The following is an 18,082-nucleotide window of genomic DNA, read 5'->3' as shown; positions in this document are numbered from 1 at the left end:
CGATTGATCACGTAAAAAAAACCAACCAACTCTGTTGTTCGGGTTGAGCGATTGATCACGTAAAAAAAAAAACCAACTCTGTTGTACTGAAAGCAACTGGCAATAAAAAAGCAATCAAATAAACAAACAGTTCTGTTCCTGCAGTCTGAAAAAAAAACAATTATCTACCACTTACAATTTAGCAACTAAAGATTCTTCCTTCTTCCTAATGCATTTACGATGACTGTTATTTTTATGTAAATATATTGATTTTGTTTACGCGTTGGCATAAGCGTTAGGGAGGATGTGATTCCTAGCAGAACCTTTACTAAGCACAAAGAGAAAAGTACAGTGAAAAAGAAGGTCAAAACAAGTGTCAGATAATGCTTGTAGCAATTCACGTATCACCTTTTCATTCCTCACAGGTTGTGATCATGAGAGATTACCATCATGAAAACGTGGTTGACATGTACAACAGTTACCTTGTTGGCGATGAGCTGTGGGTCGTGATGGAGTTTCTGGAGGGCGGCGCTTTGACAGATATAGTGACTCACACGAGGTGGGTTGGGTGTGCCGCGCCGGGGACCAGCAGCGTAAATCCTGCGGTGTAAGCCAGGCAGGAGGGAGATGCCGCGGCTTTCCTTTGCGGATGCCTCCGGACCGTGCCCTCCGGACCTCACCTCCTGCTGCGGGAAGCTGGGTACCTCCTGGCTCTAGATATGTATTTTTATATTTATATTTATTGCTGTATATTTGTATTTACATACAAAATACATATATACAAACATAAAAATACATACATGGAAAATACATATACACATATGTATGTGTATAGCTCTGTATGTATGTGTGTATATATGTATATACATATACTTTTATATATATATACACACACACACAGAGACAAATACTTGTACACATACTGTAGCATGCTCACTTTACCAGCATAAATAAGCCACTGCAGGTGAATTCCTGTCAGTACCAGCATTTTTTAAATAGAAGGGAAAGAAATACCCGAAAGGGCTTGCCGGTAGGTGGGGATTTGCTAATGCTTTAGGAGGTAATTTAGCAGCAGCACAACTTTTATTCATTAGTTCCTCAAATGGCAAAAAAAACCACCCCACTTCTTTTCCCTGCTTGGTGATCTGTATTGTGGTTTTTGCTGTCGTAACTACGTCAGTTGTAAGGGTGATTTCTCTCCGTACTCGTAACCCATGTAACCACGCCGTCAGAAATGTTAGCTGCGAACCGAGCCTAAGACGTAATGGGAAAAGTATTTTTATATCAGAATATTTGTGCTTATTGTAGAGCTTGTTTCCATATTTCAGTTATTACCGTACCTTTAAACAAGGCTGTTCTCCAGCACAAAAGCTGTAGTGTATGGAACCGCTCTTCCTCTTCTGAGTGGGGACATTAGATTTTACAGCCCTCTTTACATCTGCTCTTCACTCATCTTTTCCTGATAAGCAGGATAAAATGAGATAGGGAAGAAGAAGTCTTTATTTAATGTCTTCCTCTTGAATTAAAAAAAAAAAAATAAAAATCCCACACCATTCCAGTGGGGGAGTATTTAGGTGAGCGAGAAGAAAAGCAAGGAATAGTAAATTAGAAAAGTTACCTTCTCTCATGATGCTCTTAGATCCTACCGAAAGCAGAGCTGTAACGCAGGTCTTTTATTTTTTTAGCGTTGCCTTAGCTGATGTGCTGAAATAAATCACAATATTGCAAGTCGTTTGTTAACGACTGCTCCCCAAAACATTAAAAGCTCTGTCTTACATATTTCTGACAGGAGTTTAATGGCAAACAGATGTTCCCGGGACACCACTTCTTACAAGTTGTCATCCCGGTTTTTTTACTCAAAATAGTCTTTCCTTGATCTCCTGGGTTTTTTTTTTTTTTACATTGCACGACCTTCCCTCAAAGATTTTGCTGAAATACTGCAAATGGCGCACACAGTTAAAGCAGAAAGCTCCACGGGTGCTTTTCTGCCCGCGTGATAGGGATGCTGGAGTCATCCAGCAACGGGGCAGCGGGGTCGGGGTATGCCACCCATCCCGGCCATCGCCATCGCGCTGTGGCGGACAGCTTCTTCCAGAATGGGGTTTTGCACGCGTGCACAGAAATGAGGACTCTCGCTGCTTATTTTTCTGCTCAAATACCCCGAGTATTTTTATAGAAGGCGTAAAAGCAAAGTGCTCTCAGAGAGGGCATATATGTGTATATATGTATATACATATACATCCCGTCATCCCAGGGCCTGATGTTTTGTCTGCACAATTAAGAGTGTTGTTTTTCTCATATTTATTCTATGCCTGTTTCCATCCCAGTAGTGATTTACCCTCCTTGGCAAGCAGTAAGTTTGCTGTAAATAAGGCATTTCTGTTATTTCCCAGAGGGAAACAGGCTCACTGTAACACGCCACACCGCATAATACACTCTGCTTTTTCAGTGCTGCAGGGAGACTTACCCAGACCTCGTGGCAGAGCTGTTCCTCGCCCCTCATCTCCCCTTTTTCGACAGAAATAGGACCAGTGAGTCACCCCGCAGAGCCATTGCCTAAAAGATCTCCTGGCTGTCCCTGTGCTGGCGTGAAGGGGGGGGGACACTTGTGCCTCTTCGCTCCAGCTCCCCTTTCCCGCTGTCTTCACTAACGCTCAGCTCGTTTTTCCACCTTGCTGTTTCAGGATGAACGAGGAGCAGATAGCGACCGTCTGCCTGTCCGTCCTGAGAGCCCTGTCCTACCTGCACAACCAAGGCGTCATCCACCGCGACATCAAAAGCGACTCCATCCTTCTCACGAGCGACGGGAGGGTGAGCGCCCAACATTTCTCCTGCCGTCTCTTGGGGCTGGCATGAAAACAGCTGTGCACGTTCCAAGTGACACTAACTTAAAAAAATAAGCCAGGCGTGTGAAACCAAGGGGTATGTCCTGTCAATAACTTGTTAGAGAGCTGAATCAGAAAAACACAGGCCTGGCCTGGCCGATGATTGACATCTGCGCTGCATGCAGCGTCCCTGGGGGGGGAGCGGAGCCGTCAAAAGGCAGCCGTAGAAGAAACGATGCCACATGGGTGATGGTTAGGTGACGGGAGACCTTCTTTTACGCCGCACTGCTCCTACTCTGATGCCTGTCAACAGTATTTTCTTTTTCCTACATTTCATTATCCTTTAGTTAGTAAGCTTCCATACATTTGCTCTGTTTTCCCAGGCTAGTTAGGAGGGTAACATCAATCTCTACGAATAGGAAATATTCTGCATTACTGCTGAAACGCTCCCCTGACGGCGAGAGCAGCTTTTACCATAGGTACACTTTCAAGATGCTTGATAATACCTGTCCCACACTTCCATTTACACGGATGGGATGCTGCTGTCAGTGAATTGGGTCTTTCTTTGCGTTGTTAATGAGCGGGGAGAGAGGGAGAGAAAATGCTGCACATGACCTGCGCGATAAGCAAAATAAAGTTTGCGTGCAAAAAAATATTACTTCAGCAGCGTTTGGTCCCGCAGAAGTTGTTATTCCCTTACGAGGAGAAAGGTGGGTTTGTTCTGTGGTATTTCTGGGCATACGCAGCTGTAAAACTTGAGGCACCTAAACTTGGGGCACCTGAAGGCTTAGGCGGAGGGAGGCAAATCACTCTTAAATTTCTGCTTGAGTTAGGCACTACTGTGCATCTCATCTTGTGGCCCCATTGGGATAATTTGAGCAGAAACTAACGCACTGATGGCCAGTGAGTCCCCTAAGCAGGGCTTTAAGGGTTGCTCCACTGGCGTTCCGCACCTGTCTAAAGCAAGACTTAGCGGGTTGGACTGAGCCCGACAGCACCCTGTCAGTCTGGAACCAAACCTAGATCTTCTTCAGAAGGTAAAACTCTTGGATTCCCTAATCAAAGGCTCGCCTTTATAATTTGATTCCCACTTCACCAAGGGAGAGGGATTTTCTTCCTGCAGCGGTCACAGGCTGCTCCTGTTAATCCTGTCGGGGAAAGAAAATTCCACGTGTGTAGGAGGTTTTCAGTTGCGATTTCAATCCATGTTGCTGAAATAGCAGCTGATCTGCTCTCGGGATCTGCATACAGTGCCTCATTATACTCATTACTCCAGTACTTATTATCTGCATTGCAGTTTTCTTCATGGCTGTGTTGTGCAATTATCTTTTTTTAGAAAATCGTCTTCTTTTATGTACTCAAATGAGCAATAGATATGCAAAACCTCTTGTGCTCCTACAAAAGAAGATTGGGCTCTGCTTCCAAAATAAGCATTATTTCTTCCATTCTTCATCCTGCAAACTGAAAAATACATTTAGCACGGAGAACTTGGCTATTATTGGCTTTGTTTTAGAAATACCAACAATCATTTCATAATTCTGTTAAAAATAATACCCTTAGTCTTAAAAAAAGTAATGTCTGTACTGAACCCAAAAGAAAACAAATCAGTGCTGATAATAAAATGCTGGTCTACACAATGCTGGGATTTATGCAGCTTCCCCCTTCAGTTGTCCTGGGGCTGTTTGGGCTCCCTTCGTATCCCCGGGCACCGAGTACCTGATCGGATACACGGCTCACGGACCTTGGACATGGGTCACTGTTGCACTCGGCGGTGTACAGCTGGGGGTGATGGGCGTTAGGCTCATGTCCAGCAAAACCCTTATGATGGCTTCTAGGCCTCCAAATAAATACTTGGGGGAGAAAAAAAAAAACAAACAAAAAACTTTAGCCTTAAGGAACAAGCTGTTTCTGGAAGGGGGTGATGCCCCCGACACTCAGACCAGCTGCTTTTGGTTGGGGGTTGGAGGAGTTTTCACCTTGGCGTTGTACAGCAACAGGGAGGGGGAGGCGATAATTTTCCATAATTTTTGTTGTTAAAAAAAAAACCAAAAAACCTTGGCATAAAAGTATGAGCAGGCACATGATGCGGCAAGAGCTGCTCTCCGGAGTGCTTGTGTATCCCATTATTTCTATTTCAGGTCACTGCCACAGCTACTCAAGGACAGTACCGTCTTTTAATTCCCAAGCGAAGGGAGCAGGTCCCCTTATCTCTTACAACCAGTTTGGAAGAGTCTTATACCCCTCCCTGCCTTCCCCAAATGAGCTCCCCTACTACTTAAAGAAGACGGTTTCTTTAGTGATAGTCCACAGTGTGAGGTCCTGGTCTTGAAAAGTCATTGGCGGGGTATTGCTTTCTGTGAGCGTTAGATCATGCTCTCTGTGGTGAACGAAAACGGGGTGAACGCCACTTGTTTCATCTGTTTTCCGGCAAACTCACAGATACCTGTGGTGTGTATCACTTGAAATATGTATATTATCGAATATCAGTATACGTACCTAGACTACAAACATGGGGTTTATATATAGATACGCAACAATAGATTCATTATAAACCACTGTTACTTCTGAATTTTTTGCTTTCCTTCTATTTTTTAAATATTATAAGCCATTTATCACCTCCGCATCTTCTGCTGGTGGAGAGGCAATGAGCTATGACAGGCGATCTTAGTAACGAGTGCCACGGCCACTCTCTCCTACTTCTTTCCCCCGCCTTCATTTTAATGAGCCGCACGTTCCCCAGGCTGTATTGCCGTCTCCGGCCACGCTTCCAAAACTGTGCTGCTGTCCTGTCCCAGGCAAACGCTGCAGCTCCGTCCCTGTCCCCCAGGCTGCGGCTGGAGATGTGTGTGTGTCTCGGAGGAATTTGCCTTGTTATTCAAGAGGGGCTTTTTCTTTTTCTTTACTCTTCAGATAAAATTGTCCGACTTTGGGTTCTGCGCCCAAGTGTCAAAGGAGGTCCCCAGGAGGAAGTCGCTAGTTGGGACCCCGTATTGGATGGCGCCAGAGGTGATATCCCGCCTGCCCTACGGCACCGAGGTGAGTGCGGCGGGGCGCCGCGGACCCAGAGCGGCTGTTTTCCCTCTGCGTGGTGCCTTGGTCGACCCCACCGAGCCCTGTCAGACCCGTGTAGTTCAAATGCATTTATGCAGATACGCTAAATAGCAGCAATTAAGTTTGCCCCAGAGTGCTACATCGTGCCTTGTTTTAAAGTGTTTCTCCAAGACAAAGTCATTGAATACCGACTCCGTTTAGCGCATTAAACAATGTAATGCCTTTACCTATTTTAGCTTAGGGTGCTGTATTAAAGGAAACTGGCATCATTTTCACCTCATGAAAGACCCTTTGATGATCTTTAATATCAAGCCTGCAAGCTGGAGCTGCAGTTACAGGTGTCTGCACCTGCATACGCCAAACCAGCAGCCCAATCACATGCCCGTACCGCACAGCCAGGTCACGTCAGCATTTGCACAGACCTGCAGGCAGAGATCCACTCTGCTTCATCCAGCAGATGAAGCCTGAGATCCCCCTCCGGCGGAGGAGTGCCGGCAAAGGCACAGGCATGGTCCTGTAGGGTCCCAAACACAGGAGCTGGCTGGGTGGGTTGGATTGCCACCCTCAGTTGTAGCATTCCCCTCCAGGTCGGCTCATTCGGGCACTATTTTAAGCACTGCCAAATGGTCTGAAAACGGCAATTCACACGTTTTTATTGGAGCCCTTCAGATGAGCCCAGAAAGGTGGGGAGCCAGCAGCTCTGCAGTGCCGTACCCCATCCATTAGGAAGCTCTGAGTCACAGCGCTTCTGCACTGCCAGCCTGGGAAGAGCAATCCCCTCTCCCGCCCTCAGCCGTGACAGTGGCTCACGCCTCCCCAGCCAGAGACGCAGCTGCATTTTCTCCTCTGCGTGGTGAGGGGAGGCATCTTCTGCTTGGTAGTGCCTATAGTAACAGCTGCAGAGAGCAAACCTGCAAGACAAATATAAATAGATATAGATATATTTACACACAGATACACATATATATACATAGATATATATATATATAGACAGAGAGAGGGGGAAGTGAGCCGAGGCGTGAGACGGGAGGCGCTGCATCTTCACATCGCGCAGCAGGGACCGATCTGGCGCAGGCAGGGCGAGCGCCCGCCTGAGAGCGAGAGCACCCTGCAGGCACCGACGTTCACCCAGGACGTGTGGCATTGCAGAAGACATTTCAGGGATAATAACATCAGCTATTATTAGCCCAGTAATAACACCGAAAGGATTATAAAGTGGCTGAACTTAGGGCTACATTAGGTTTCCCCACCAGAAGGGAAAGAAAAAAAAAAAAAGAGGATTTAAGCTGAAGGATAGTGCTGGCAAAAGCACAAGCAGTGTGAACGGGCCTTGGCTGTATTTCGGCTGGCAAACGACAGGAATTACAGTCGTCAGAGGATTGGGATTCTGGAGGAGCTCTGCAGCAGGCCAGGACCAAAAAAAACCAAAAAGGTGTAGGGGTTTTTTTTGAAGCTGGAGCTGAATCACTTTCCGAAGGGATTATATAACGTGTCACCTGTGCTCGCTGGGAACGGGCCCGGGTGTAGTAAGTGCTTGCGTTTGCCTTGGGGTCTCAAATGGAGTTCCTGTAGTCTTTAAGATTCAGGGGAAATAGCGTAACTGATTTCACAGCAACTGAATTGTCCTCTGCTCTCCCACTCGCTGCGCCTTTCTGCAGCATCGCTGAGCCAACCTGGGGTAAATACTCAGTGGGTGCAAATCAGTGCAGCTGAAATGCAGCACAGCGGGGTGCAGCCAGCCTCTCAAACGAGCGTGCCGTAGCGGTGCTTCCAGTGGACGTCACCTAAACCGGCTGCAGACCCGGGTTTGTAAGTTGTTTCTAATTTATTTCTTCAATGCACTTACTGCTCAGAAGAAAACATTGTCGTCGGCAGGTTAAAAAAGAAAGATTTATGGTGATGGCTCACCGGACTGTTGGCTTAGACTGGACGCAGACAGCAGGTACAACAGCGTGAGCCAGCTCAGAGGTTTGCACGAACCCAAGCGTTGAGCCTGTTAGCCCCCTGTCCGCGCTACCGGCGGGGGGGGTGGACGGACTGTGTGTTACAGGTGGATATAGCGTTGAGCATGTTAGCCCCCTCTCCGCGCTACCGGCGGTGTTTACAAACGGACTGTGTGTTACAGGTGGATATCTGGTCCCTGGGCATCATGGTGATAGAGATGATAGACGGCGAACCTCCCTACTTCAACGAGCCGCCGCTGCAGGCCATGCGCCGAATCCGGGATAACTTACCGCCCCGGGTGAAGGACGTGCACAAGGTCAGACTTTCCATAGGTGATGAGGGTCTTGCACGTACAAACATTTAATAAAACCACAGCCACACACTTCCATGCCCAAAGGATAAATTGCATCTTTAAGGTACCGCCTTGAGCAGCGGGTCCCGCACAGGACTCGCGTGGGGAGAACGCGAGGCCAAAGCCATCAGCACACCGTAGCCTTTTTGTGCCCGGCCCTGGCTCTGGTTTTGCAGTGAGTGATGGCGAAGGGAGCTGGGCAGAGCCTCGTGCTCCCTGCGCTTCCCACCCTGCCCGAGGACCAGAGCAAGTCGGCACCTCAGCCCTGCTGCAGAGGGGTTGGTACATCCATGCCCGGTGCCAAAGCCTCTGGGTACCTCCCATTTCGGGTGTGCTTCTAGAAGTCAGGCCCAAGCCCTCAGCGTATGTTAATGCTTTTCTCACCCACCGCACGCAAAGCTCTGCGGTGCGTGCTGTTCTGCACCCCGCTGCTATCCAAACACTTTCAACATTAATGGCACACAGAAGCCGCACGGCCCTTCAGCTCAGCAGATCCGTTGCCATAGGAAAGCTCAGTGCGTCCCTTGTCTGCCCAAGAAAAGCAGCGTGCACAGACCCAGCGTAGGCTGGGAACGGGTGTCTTTGTCCGCCCCTAACGCCACTGCGATGTTGCAGGTCTCCTCGGTCCTCCGGGGCTTCTTGGACTCAATGCTGGTGCGGGAGCCCTCACAGAGAGCCACGGCACAGGAACTGTTGAGACACCCGTTTCTCAAACTGGCTGGGCCCCCGTCTTGCATCGTGCCCCTCATGAGGCAGCACAGGCATCGCTGAAGCCGGCGACTTTTTGGGAGGAGATCGGTGCAGAGTCTGGATAACGGCCGCGCAGGAACCCCGGCGGGTGTGTGGGAACCGCGGGCAGGGACGAGCAAAACCTTGCAGAGGAAAACCAGCCCCGCGGAAATAACGCGGTGTATAAAAACCCAAGGAGGCGCTCTCTGGGGCTGCGAGGGACCGGGGAGCGACCCTGGCCACTAGCTGGGTGGCCGCGCTCCGCCGTGGACCATCGCTCCCCAGCACTGTCACCGTCTCGGCCACCCAGGCAGAAGGCGCCAAATGCAAACAAGGTTGGAAAGATAGTTAGTAGAGGATAGCACAACCAGAGTGAAACACCAGAATTTTATTGCAGGCTACGGCACTTCTATTTCAGAAGAACACTTTTCTGACAAAAAAAAAGCACTTTTTATCTCGGTCATAGCGGCGCAATGTATTTTGCAACGAATTTGTAATTTTCTGTACAGTACGTTTTGATAATTTGCAGTACTTTGTCATGTAACTGTTGTGTTAGTTGAAGTAATAAGTGTAACTTAGCAAGAATTTGAGAAGATAAAGTTTCCTACTTTTTTAACCCATTTGAAAACAGGAAAAAAAACAAAACAAAACACCTTTAGGAAGTTAGAAGGTTTTGCAATTTTCCATGAGGGCAAGGAGAGCGCTCGTCCCGCTGTCACGGCAGCCTGAAGAGATCAAAGATAACTGATGCTTGTGGGAGCGCTGGCAGTCTGGCTTTGGGCGCTCGCCCTCAGCGCTACGGGTGGCGCAGCGGCAACGAGAGCTGCTGCCGAATGTTAGCGGGCGTCAGGGTCTCCCTCCCCCTTTCTCCAGGGGTGGGAGCTAACGCACCCAGCCTACCTTTGCTCAAGGGTCATCTTCTAACGCCGTGGCCGTCCCTTCGTTTATGCCACCGCAAGGCCAGTTTTGTTACCACAGAAAGCTCCGTTCCCCCCAGAGCTCAAACAGACCGTTGTGATGCGTTATGAGATGTTTGCCATATAGAAGAAGTCGCTCTGCTGTCTACACCTTTTTGAATGTTGATGCAACAGTTGACTACTACGGTACAATTTTGTGTTATTTGTTGTGACTTTGCAGTCTAGACCTTTTTGAATGTTGATGCAACAGTTGACTACTACGGTACAATTTTGTGTTATTTGTTGGATGACTTTGCATGTTAACTGTAGGCCTAAATAGATTTGCCTTTAAAATTTTTAGAAGTGCTTCATAATTATTTCAATGATAAATGAATTTTATTTATTAATGATTAGTTCTTTTTAATTACGTGTAATATGAAAGCCATGTTTTTCAAGGGTTGCTTTTTCTTACTGACCTCATTTTACGATCTCATTAAGAAACACAAAGCCAATTTTGTGAAAACACAGTTAGTTTCTTTCTTATTATGGAATTTCATAGCGAATAAATTAATTGTTATTTATTGTAGTAAATTACAACCAAACGTCTAAACCTGGCAGGAGCTGTCGCTTAAAGATCTTCCTCCGGGACAAAAAAGTTGCCAATAGTAAAGAAGCTCCTTTAGTACCGCCCTTAAAAAGTTAACGAATATTTGAAGGGAGAGAAACAACGAAAAAGAGGAGATAAATATGAACTCGAACATTGAATAAATGTTCTTGCATCTGTGCGTCTTACTCCCCGCTGCTTTCTCTTCTTAACCCTCTTTGCACATTTTAAGAAGCCACTAAAGAAAACGTGTTTGGCTCCCGCCGCCCCGCCGCAAACACGCTCCCGGTAGCCACCCGCAGAAAACCTGGCAGAGCGCGCAGCACCCACCGCGTTCTAAGGTGTTTCTATTTTCTAGTCTTGACAACTCAGGAAAACAGGCTGCACCAGTAAAGGCAATGACGTACAGGCGAAACTGTCATACTAGCCGCAAAAGTGAACTTTTTTTAAACCATCTTTGAATAAAAAAAAGGGGTTGGGGTTGGTGGGGGGGGGTTCTTCAATATTCAGCACATTTTGGGCTGTACAACTGAAGAATTTTCTGCAACTTTCTTATCATTAGATACTTCAAACTGTATTCATCAAGTTTACTGAGAGTTTTGTCGATTGCAAAGGGTTTTTTTGTGAACACCGACTACTGGTGAGACAAATGCACATGCAAGTTAAATAAATTAATTAATAAACGCTTTAATTTTCAGTGTGATTTTTTTTTTCCCCCCATGCCTTGTTTCTATTTTCTAAATTTGGCTCGGTCACACAGTACTGGACCAAGCAAATAATAAGAAAAAAAGAGGGTCCTTGTGCGAGATATATATATACACACACATATCTAGAAAGAGAGAGAGAGAGAGCGCGCGCGCTTTACAGAGCTGCCCCTAGTGATTTTAAAGTGTCGGTGGCCGTGTCTGCGTTGAAAGGCAGCTGCTCAGCCCTGGTCCCTTGGTGCTCGGCACAGCCGCGTCCTGACTCCTCGGGGGGGAGTTGCTGGGAACCCCCAGCCTGTACTGATGGAGGTCACAGGGGCTGAGCTCCACTACCACGAGGGCTTGGGGTTAGGAAAGCCACTGGATCCAAAACAAAACCTGTGCCTACCCGCCAGCCAGGGGAAGCTGACAGTCAGGAGTCCGTGGCTGTACAGGCGCGAGAAAATAGGTTGGTTTGTACTTTTGGATAGTATTTATTAGTTTAAGATCTTTGAAGAGTGAAGTGCTGCTGTCCAGTTATAATTTTCCAAATTAAGAAGGTAGAAATAAGACCCCAAAAAAAGAACAACGCGGTGCCCATAAATTTTTCTCCTGGTTGATGGCACAATCACCGCATAAACACCTATGATGAACTACGGGACATGAGTAAGAATAAGAAGCTTGAGATTCTGACTGTGCCTCCACCCAAAATTAAGGGAAAAAAAAAGACTTAACAGTTGTCCCAAGCACATCAGAGTTAATAAACAAGGACCAGCAGGTTGGAAGAGGCAAAAGAGCCCCCACATAACCGGGGAAAAAAAAAATTAAAAAAAAAAACTTTAATTTGCCATAAGGAGGGGAGTGCAGTGGCTTGGGTTTCGCAGTGCAATGGGGTGTGGCAAAACCAGGCGGCCTATGAGCTAAATACCCTAAATACATCACCAAAGAAACCCCAAAGGGAGGGGGAAAATCACGGAGGGAAATAATCACTCAAATCCGTATCCGTACTTTTGCCTTTGCAAAAACCTTGACGTGGGAGACTTACTTTGTTCCTCCCTGGGAGCTTCCCACCCTCGAAGAGGCCAGCCCTGATCAGGCCCAGAGCACCAATTTTTCACGCACCAGCCTCCCCTCTTCTCCCCGCACAAAAAGAAACTTCCCCCCGCAGTGTGGTTTGTCGGGCTGAAGCGAATGGTGTAGTTACAGAAATATTAGAGAAAGATCCATTTCAACCCAAGATACCGTGATTTAGCCGTTCCGAGAGCCCCCCAAACACACACCAGCGCGCACGCGCACACTTAGGTTAGAAAAATACACAACTTCTCCTCTACACACAGGGGAAAAAAACTTTCATGGCTCGACACGAGTCGGCAACGCCGGCACTTGAAAAAACTTTCATGGCTCGACACGAGTCGGCAATGCCGGCACTTGAAACACCCAGACATCCCACTGCGGTCAGTCATACAGCACAGAACATTTTGAGAAGTGATTAGCACGCCCATACAGCTCCGCATATGAAGTACTCCAGAAAGCCCATACCTGCTGAAACATTTCCACCTTCCTTTCCTTGCCCCCCCACATAATCCCTTTTTTTTTTTCTTTTTCCCCTCACTTGTCCTTAATTTTTGGCTCATAACCACAGCTCTCGTGCCTAGTGAAAACATTCCTCCCAGGCTCCCCAGCAACATCACCAGTCAGCTAATGAGTCTACGGTATTATTTGCTCCCGTAAGCATCTTCAAATCTTATAAAAGAGGTTTTACATGGTTGGACTCGATTTGGTTGGTCTTGGACTCGGTTGGTTGGACTCGATGATCTTAGAGGTCTTTTCCAACCTCAATGATTCTATGATTCTACATTACTTTTCATTGCTGACATCAGTAAATGTTTCAAAATGCATTAGCCACTCAAAACAAACAAACAAAAAAACGCTCAACTTCGGCCATTTCACCCACAGCACTTGAAATAAAGCCAGGGCCAGCCAGAAAAGCAGGGAATAACCATGGCCTGTTACCTTGGGCTACACAGTTGACTGAGCCGCGTTCATCGCCCTCTCCGCAAATTTGTTCCTTGGGTAACCTCTGTCAGATCTTCCCAGGTCTCGTCTCCTGCAACCCGATGGCCCTCGAGCCCTTATCCCGGTCCCTGCGGTGTCCACGCAGCAGAGGCCGTGTCCTCCATCACTATCACCTTATGGGCTGCGCAGTCTTGCCCTTGGTGGGCGTCTCACACTCTAGTTTTAGTTTTTTAGATACCAGATGTTGGGAGCGTCCATTCACCCAGACGACGTCTTCATCTGCTGCACCGGCTGAGGCTGAGCTCCGCGTATGGCCAGTTACTCCAATGCCTTTATTCCCGCCTGTCACTAAGGAACGATGGCTTTTTCTGAGGGCACCAGTTCTGAAAGTATTCACACATACTCACAATTTTAGTAGCAGAGGCCGGGGCATTTACTGGCCATGTAACTCCCCCTCCTCGGCAATGCATCAATAATTTATAACCAGAATAGTTTGTAAGTCATTAACGGCTGCTTTAGTAAGTGCTCAATTCTGACAGGTCCTTATAGAGCCCAGTAGGTTGATAAGTTTCTTACATTTATCCACCTTCTACTAGCGTGTTCATAAACATCTACAAAGCAAAGTGTTCAAGTTTGCAGCTAGCTCACGAAAAGCCATCGATGAACGAAAGCGAAACATAAAATGAAATCACAGTGAAAGTGCTGCCGTCCTCAAGATGCTGCTGTAGTTCGATGGGCAGGAGGGAAGATGGATGGCTTTTTTAACCTCTCTCATAAATGATTTTTCAACAATAGGCTTGGAAAGCTTAAATCGATGGAAAATTCAGATCAAATTCAGTAAATAATTGTTAGCAAAAGGATGGAAGGAATTAAAAGATTCAAAGGGTTTTCTTTCAACAGCTTAACTTCTTTAAACACGATACATCAAAAGGATGGAAGGAATTAAAAGATTCAAAGGGTTTTCTTTCAACAGCTTAAATAACTTCTTTAAACATGATACATCAGTCTGGGACACAACGCAAACTGTCATTGAACTGAAATTGTTTCTATTTCCCTTCTTCCCAAAAAAGAGAGGAAAACCGTTTCAGTGCAACAAGAAATTATTTTCTATCTTCATTCAGAAAACCAAGAAATTCGTTGCTGTATTCATGCGACCGTTCCTGATAGCTTACAGACACTTTCAACCTGAAGGTGACACCGAGTGCTAGCCAAGGGAAACCTCTACCATCTCACATGAAAAGCAGCAGGCGTACGGTATATGGGCAGAGGGTTGCAAGAGCTGCATCGGCTTTTGGGGGTTGTCCTCTCCTCAGATGGCCGATGCCACCACTTCAATGCACTGGCCAATGCTCAAGCAGTGGGATCAGTCAAGGACAGTTTCCTACGAGCAGTGAAGACAATGTTTTCCTTGGGCTGCTCTGCTACGACTGCCCTTACGGGGTCACTGCAGGTTGAATTAAAAGTGGTTTGCAAAGTCAACCATAAATTAGCATTTTTTTTTTTTTTTCCCCATCTCAAATACATGTAGATGTTTGAGGGAGTCTCTCTGTTACAACAGGCGGTTCTTGCTTGCTTTCTGAAAATGGGGAAGCAACAACGTAACCTACAAGGGGCTAAAACCCACCAGCAGCTTTACTTGAGCAAGACACAACAAACTCCAGCTGCTCCAAAAAACAGCCTGGAGGGATGTTCAGTCAGCAGCTCCATCCACCAGCCACCGCCTCTCCAAAGAGTGACGCTAAAGCGGCTAAGCCAAGCCCCGGGTTTTGTGGCCTTCAAACAGCTCCACGTAAACCCTGAGCTGTAGCTTTCAAGGGAGGCTAAGAAAGGTTAAATGTAGCCCGTCAAACGCCCCAGGGGTGCAGAGCGGGGGGTTTCCCACCTCCTGCTCTGGTTTTCAGAAGTATCTGTCAAGCCCTCGCCAGCTATGGATGATCCTTCCTGCCTCTAAACCCGCTCTGCAAAATAAGTATGATTTCTGCGGGATGTAAGAAACTATAGTGCAAATGGGATTGCCACCGATGGCTCGTGCGAGGAGCCATCGCACGAAGCAAAAGCAGGAGGCCAAAAGGAAGGAGCATCAAGACTTTGCTTGGTTGCGTTTTTTGGAATACTTTGCAGCTACCCTGCCTCTGCCACCAGCTATGCATTGGCCTCAGTGCAAGGTTGGATGCACTCAGGGGTCACGGAAAGTAGCTGAGACGTGCAAGTCCACTACTGGTACGGTCATCCCTTCATTGGGTTAAAAATTTGGGGGGGATCAGAAACCAAAAACACATAAAAATGCTGCGATGTGCATTTCCTTATCTCTGTAAAGCAAAGGCAAGTGGAAGGGAAGTAGCTCTTTTTTATGTCACGCATTTAAAATTTTGATATCCAAATAGATACGCAACTAATTCAAGTTTTGCAAGAAAGGAAAAAAAAACAAAACAAAAAAAGAGGGATGGGTGCTGATGAATGTGAAAAGAGGGAGGAAAAAAAAAGCCCTAATGGGGTCTCCTAGAGAAACAGATGGCACAAAGGAAAAACAGGATCCTCTTCCTTGTTTCCAGCCACAAAGTCCTTCTCTTCCCCCCTTTTTCACAGACAATGTCCCAACTCTTTTACACCTCTAATTATACTCAACTGAACCAGCAGAAATTGCACCTACTGACACCAAAGACCTGCAGCTCACTGGGAGGAAACCGGCCGGGTGAGGACCCGCCTCTTATAGACCGGGATGTCTCCAGTTTGGTGCAATTTCCATCCCCATCCCGCCACCGTGTCCTGCCCCACCACTGCTCATCCGCACAACCACACCATCCCAACGGCTTATTCCCGCAGCCACCTCACCAAAACATGCTACGAAGACGACAAATGACAACGGAGGGGCTCCTTTGGCATCTGTAGTTCAGCTGTTTGCTTCCTTTTATTTTATATTTTATTTTTTGGGATGTCAAATACAGAGGCAGATGCTCCAGGCTGATGGGAGCTGGCTGGGAGAGCCTTTCTGGCTGGAGGGCAGACAAGAGCGAGGCAGGACAAAGCTGATAACCATGGCCCCTCTCTATTAAGGATGAACCTTTAATCCTTTTATTCACCCTCCCGCTACCTATGGCTTTTTCTGGCTGTCTCTAAAAGAACCTTTTCGTCTTTATTATTTAAAAAAAAAAAAAAAAAATCAGCTCATTGTAGGCAGTGGCACTTGGTCAGCCTGAAGCCCGCCCAGGACACTTTTACTGGAGTTTTAAAAGAAAAGGGCAAAGCCACAAGCATCATTAGCGCCATAATTTTGCTTCTTACATCCAAATAAGAAAACAAAAAGGCGAGCATAACATAGAAATGAGACCAGGAATAAGACAGGACTAAAGGAAGGCTCTTGCTGCATCCACCTTTCTTTTCACCTTCGACAAAAAAGCCTCATGAATTTTGGAGGAGGCTGCAGCATTAAAAGCAGTTAAGTTTCTCCTCTTCCACTTCTCAGCATTGAAATTACTATTTTTCTTGGCCTATTACCCTGTTTTAAACCAAAGGGGGACAGTTTGTATGAGTCCCTGTTTGGATCAAATCAAATCAAATCACATTTCAAAGTAATTTCCATACCCTAAACTGACACGAGGTCTGGACTAACTCCTGCTGCGGTAACACCGGAGCCAAGGGAAGTCAAAGCTTTCAGTGGGAACTGGACGGGACCAGAGCGAAACGTGCCATTGCCCATAAAACACATAAGAAACAGCCAAGAGATTCGAAGAATATTAGAAATAGCCGACAAAACACAGAATACTGAGCCACCACCATGCCTTCACCAAACCATCTGCACCAAAATATTGCTAGAATAAATCCTACATTTCACATCCATCCAGACTATGTATTTTTGCACCGATTCCATTAGATACCATGGAGTTAGTAAAAAGCATTGTATCATTTCAAAATAAGAAGGCAAATCATGTATTATATATGTACATGTTTTAATTAATTTTAAAAATGGTCTACATTTAAGGAGAGATTTTCAAGGGTTTCCTTATGGTTTTTTCTGTTACATTAGATTACACCTGAATAATCTGCATAGTAACTTTAACATTCCTGTTTTCTTTTTTTTTGTTTCATTGTGAAAATACCAGTTGCAGGTAGCAATGTAACATCTCAACAACAATCACAATACGTGCAGGATGTCCAGCCAGAAGCATTTCTCAGTTGACTTGCAGTAGCATGGCACTTTATAATTTGCGTATCAATACTCTTTTTTTTTAATTATTATTTTTAAGTTTAATTCAGATGTGGCTCAAGAAGCAAAAACAAACTTTCCTCGCTCAGCCTCAAGTGTGGGGTCAGCTCCTCAGCTGGCTGCAAACTGCTGCGCTGGAGTTACTGCAGTTTATACCAGCTTGAGGTTCTGGCCTTTTTTTTTATTATTATTATTATTATTATTTTTCAAAACACACCTGTATTGCCTTCATGCTTTCCTTAACATGAGTGCAAACTTCAGGCATGTGGTTTGAGTCCCTCCGTTAGAGGACCTTAATGAAGTCTGTCCGATGGCTCCATCCCCCAGCCCTGCTCCCTGCACAGACGTGAACAGAGAGGGCTGAACGCTGCCAAGCGCAGCGCACTGGGGAGGTAAGAGTCCCTTAGGGGGAGGAAAAAAAGAGGAAGAATTTTAAAAAAGGGAGGGGAAAAAAAAAAAAGAAAGAAAAAAGCTAATTTTGCCCCCAGTGTTAAACTTTGACATGTGAAGCATTTCTGTTTCCAGACAATCGGCCCAGCTGCTTAAGATAATATTCATATCACCTACTGCCACAGACAGACTCCTAAAATCAGATGCTCTGAGTCTTCTTACAGAGACAGCTATGTCTCTGCACCGACTACGTTAAAGCCTAACCTTAATTTGTGTGTCTCCATGAAATACCCGCCATTAGGTGGTGTGAATACCGTCTCTCGCCCCCCCATAACCTTTCCTCACCCTTCGAAAAAAGTGCTTTTGCTTTTTCTACCTGATAAATATTTGGGCTGCTCGATCCTGTCCC

General features: G+C 46.3%; 1 protein-coding gene across 1 annotated transcript in view; it reads left to right on the top strand.

Moving 5' to 3' along the window:
* Positions 1-8,922, top strand: part of PAK5 (p21 (RAC1) activated kinase 5) — a 44,268-nt gene extending 35,346 nt beyond the window's left edge. Inside the window, exons 5-9 of the mRNA XM_009282522.2 lie at positions 405-538; positions 2,664-2,790; positions 5,715-5,840; positions 7,981-8,115; positions 8,767-8,922. Of these exons, the coding sequence (XP_009280797.1) occupies positions 405-538; positions 2,664-2,790; positions 5,715-5,840; positions 7,981-8,115; positions 8,767-8,922 (678 nt within the window). The remainder of the gene's footprint in view (positions 1-404; positions 539-2,663; positions 2,791-5,714; positions 5,841-7,980; positions 8,116-8,766) is intronic.
* The last annotated feature ends 9,160 nt before the right edge of the window (positions 8,923-18,082 follow it).

Source organism: Aptenodytes forsteri, unplaced genomic scaffold, assembly GCF_000699145.1.
Source record: "Aptenodytes forsteri isolate BGI_AS27 unplaced genomic scaffold, ASM69914v1 Scaffold5, whole genome shotgun sequence".
Taxonomy (NCBI): Eukaryota; Metazoa; Chordata; class Aves; order Sphenisciformes; family Spheniscidae; genus Aptenodytes; species Aptenodytes forsteri.
This window is presented reverse-complemented; position numbering and strand designations above follow the sequence as displayed.